Source organism: Ovis aries, chromosome 15, assembly GCF_016772045.2.
Source record: "Ovis aries strain OAR_USU_Benz2616 breed Rambouillet chromosome 15, ARS-UI_Ramb_v3.0, whole genome shotgun sequence".
NCBI lineage: Eukaryota > Metazoa > Chordata > Mammalia > Artiodactyla > Bovidae > Ovis > Ovis aries.
In genome coordinates, this window is record NC_056068.1 from 417,172 (window position 1) to 419,301 (window position 2,130).

At 34.3% G+C, this 2,130-nt stretch overlaps 1 protein-coding gene across 1 annotated transcript; it reads left to right on the forward strand.

Moving 5' to 3' along the window:
• The first annotated feature begins 858 nt into the window (after positions 1 to 858).
• Positions 859 to 1,775, forward strand: LOC101113524 (olfactory receptor 4A15-like). Its single transcript, XM_004015953.4, is given in 2 exon segments — positions 859 to 934; positions 937 to 1,775. Coding segments are annotated over 2 exon segments (915 nt in total).
• The last annotated feature ends 355 nt before the right edge of the window (positions 1,776 to 2,130 follow it).

Consider the following 2,130-nt stretch of genomic DNA (forward strand, 5'->3'; position numbering starts at 1 on the left):
TTTATTTTATATTTAATTTATATTTTATTAGTTGAGTCTTTAAATATCTTTGTCTATTTTAGATATTATTTCCAATTATACCTTATAAAATGTAAATGATTTCCAGTAACTACCTATGTCTACTGATGTTGTGGTATCTCTTCCTAAATCCTTAAAAATAATGGAAAAATTCAAAGACATCTATTTGGAATTTCAGTGATTTGTTAAGAAGATTCTTCCACCATTAGAATGGAGAAAATCATCTTCTTTACTAGCTGTAATGTAAATATGAAGTAAATCTTGCTTTGCCTTTTTATTGAGTCTTTAATCAATTTTTATCTTTGTGTAAGGTATTAGCTATATGTACAGTTTAATTAGCTTCCAAACTGAAAGCTAGTTCTAGCTGTGGAAACTCATGTATTTTGTAATGTGTCCTTTTCCACATAGTTTAAAGTTATAAAGATCCAGAATAGACTTACTTTCTCTAATATCAAGTGTTCCTGGAAACCAACTTCAAATATTTCTATCTGGGGATATTTTAAAGGGCAGGTATTTCTAAATATCTAAATTAATAGGTTTAATTGATAAAGTTCTCTAAGCATTGTTTGGTAATATGTTAAACATTAGAAGATGATGTATTATCTGTAGAACTTCACTGACTTATCTAATCACTTGCCTCCTCCTTATAATATTGTTGAAGTTAGGATATTTTAATCAGGCTGGTATTATAATCTCTGAAAGTATTAGAACATAATAACCATACTACCTGTTGGTTCAATAAGTAAATACATTATCTCAATTTTTCAGGCAGCCATGTGTAAGAATTATATTTACAGCTAATCTGTCCTGAGCTCTGAAATATGAAATATAGAAAAATCTATGGAACAAAGCAGAAATGTAACTGAGTTTGTCCTCTTGGGACTCACTCAGAGTGTCCAGGGTCAGAAAATATTATTTTTGTGTTCTTGCTCATCTACACTGTGACCATGGTGGGCAACCTACTCATTGTCCTGACTGTGGTGTTCAGTCCAACCTTGGACGCCCCTATGTACTTCTTTCTTGGCTACTTATCATTTATGGATACTGTTTATTCTACTACAGTCACCCCAAATATGATCATAGATTTACTCTATGAAAAGAAAACCATTTCCTTCCAAGCTTGCATGACACAACTTTTTATAGGACACTTATTTGGTGGTGCTGAGATTTTACTCCTGGTGGTCATGGCCTATGACCGCTATGTGGCCATCTGCAAACCCTTGCATTATTTGACCATCATGAGTCAGCGAGTGTGTGTAATGCTTCTTCTCCTGGCCTGGGTTGGAGGGTTTTTACATGCTGTAGTTCAACTTCTCTTTGTTTACAGCCTTCCTTTCTGTGGCCCCAATGTCATTGACCACTTCATCTGTGACATGTACCCCTTGTTGAAACTTGCTTGCACTGACACCTACATTATTGGCCTCACAGTGGTTGCCAATGATGGGGCGATCTGTGTGGTCATTTTCATGCTCTTACTCCTTTCCTATGGGGTCATCCTGCACTCCCTGAAGAATCTTAATCAGGAAGGGAGGCACAAAGCCTTGTCCACCTGTGGTTCCCACATCATTGTGGTGGTCCTCTTTTTTGTGCCCTGTATTTTTATGTATGTGAGACCTCCTTCCACCTTACCAATTGATAAATCCTTGACTGTGTTTTACACAATTATCACTCCTATGTTGAACCCTCTAATCTATACTCTGAGAAATGCTGAAATGAAAAATGCCATGAAAAAGCTCTGGACTAATAAAAGAAAATGAGGCAAAAGGAAAGTGTATCACCTATTTTCAATGAAAAATTGCTCTTTCCATGAAAGCCTTGTATAATTTTTTAACTGTAGTAAATTTTTCTTAGGTTTACTAGCTAGCAGTAATAAAAAATAAGACATAACAAATTGATTCACATCTCTCCACTCAAAGACAGCCCACATAAATATTTGAAGTAGATATTTTATGTTTGTTTTTGTCAGATAATTTTCATATCTTATTTTTTATATAGCTTAACATCTTAACATTGAAGAACAGTGATGTTTCAGACAGTATACTACTAAGCATAAAGAGGCTAAGTATACAAGAATAATCTGAATGAAAAAGGTGTTTATGCAGAAAGTAATCA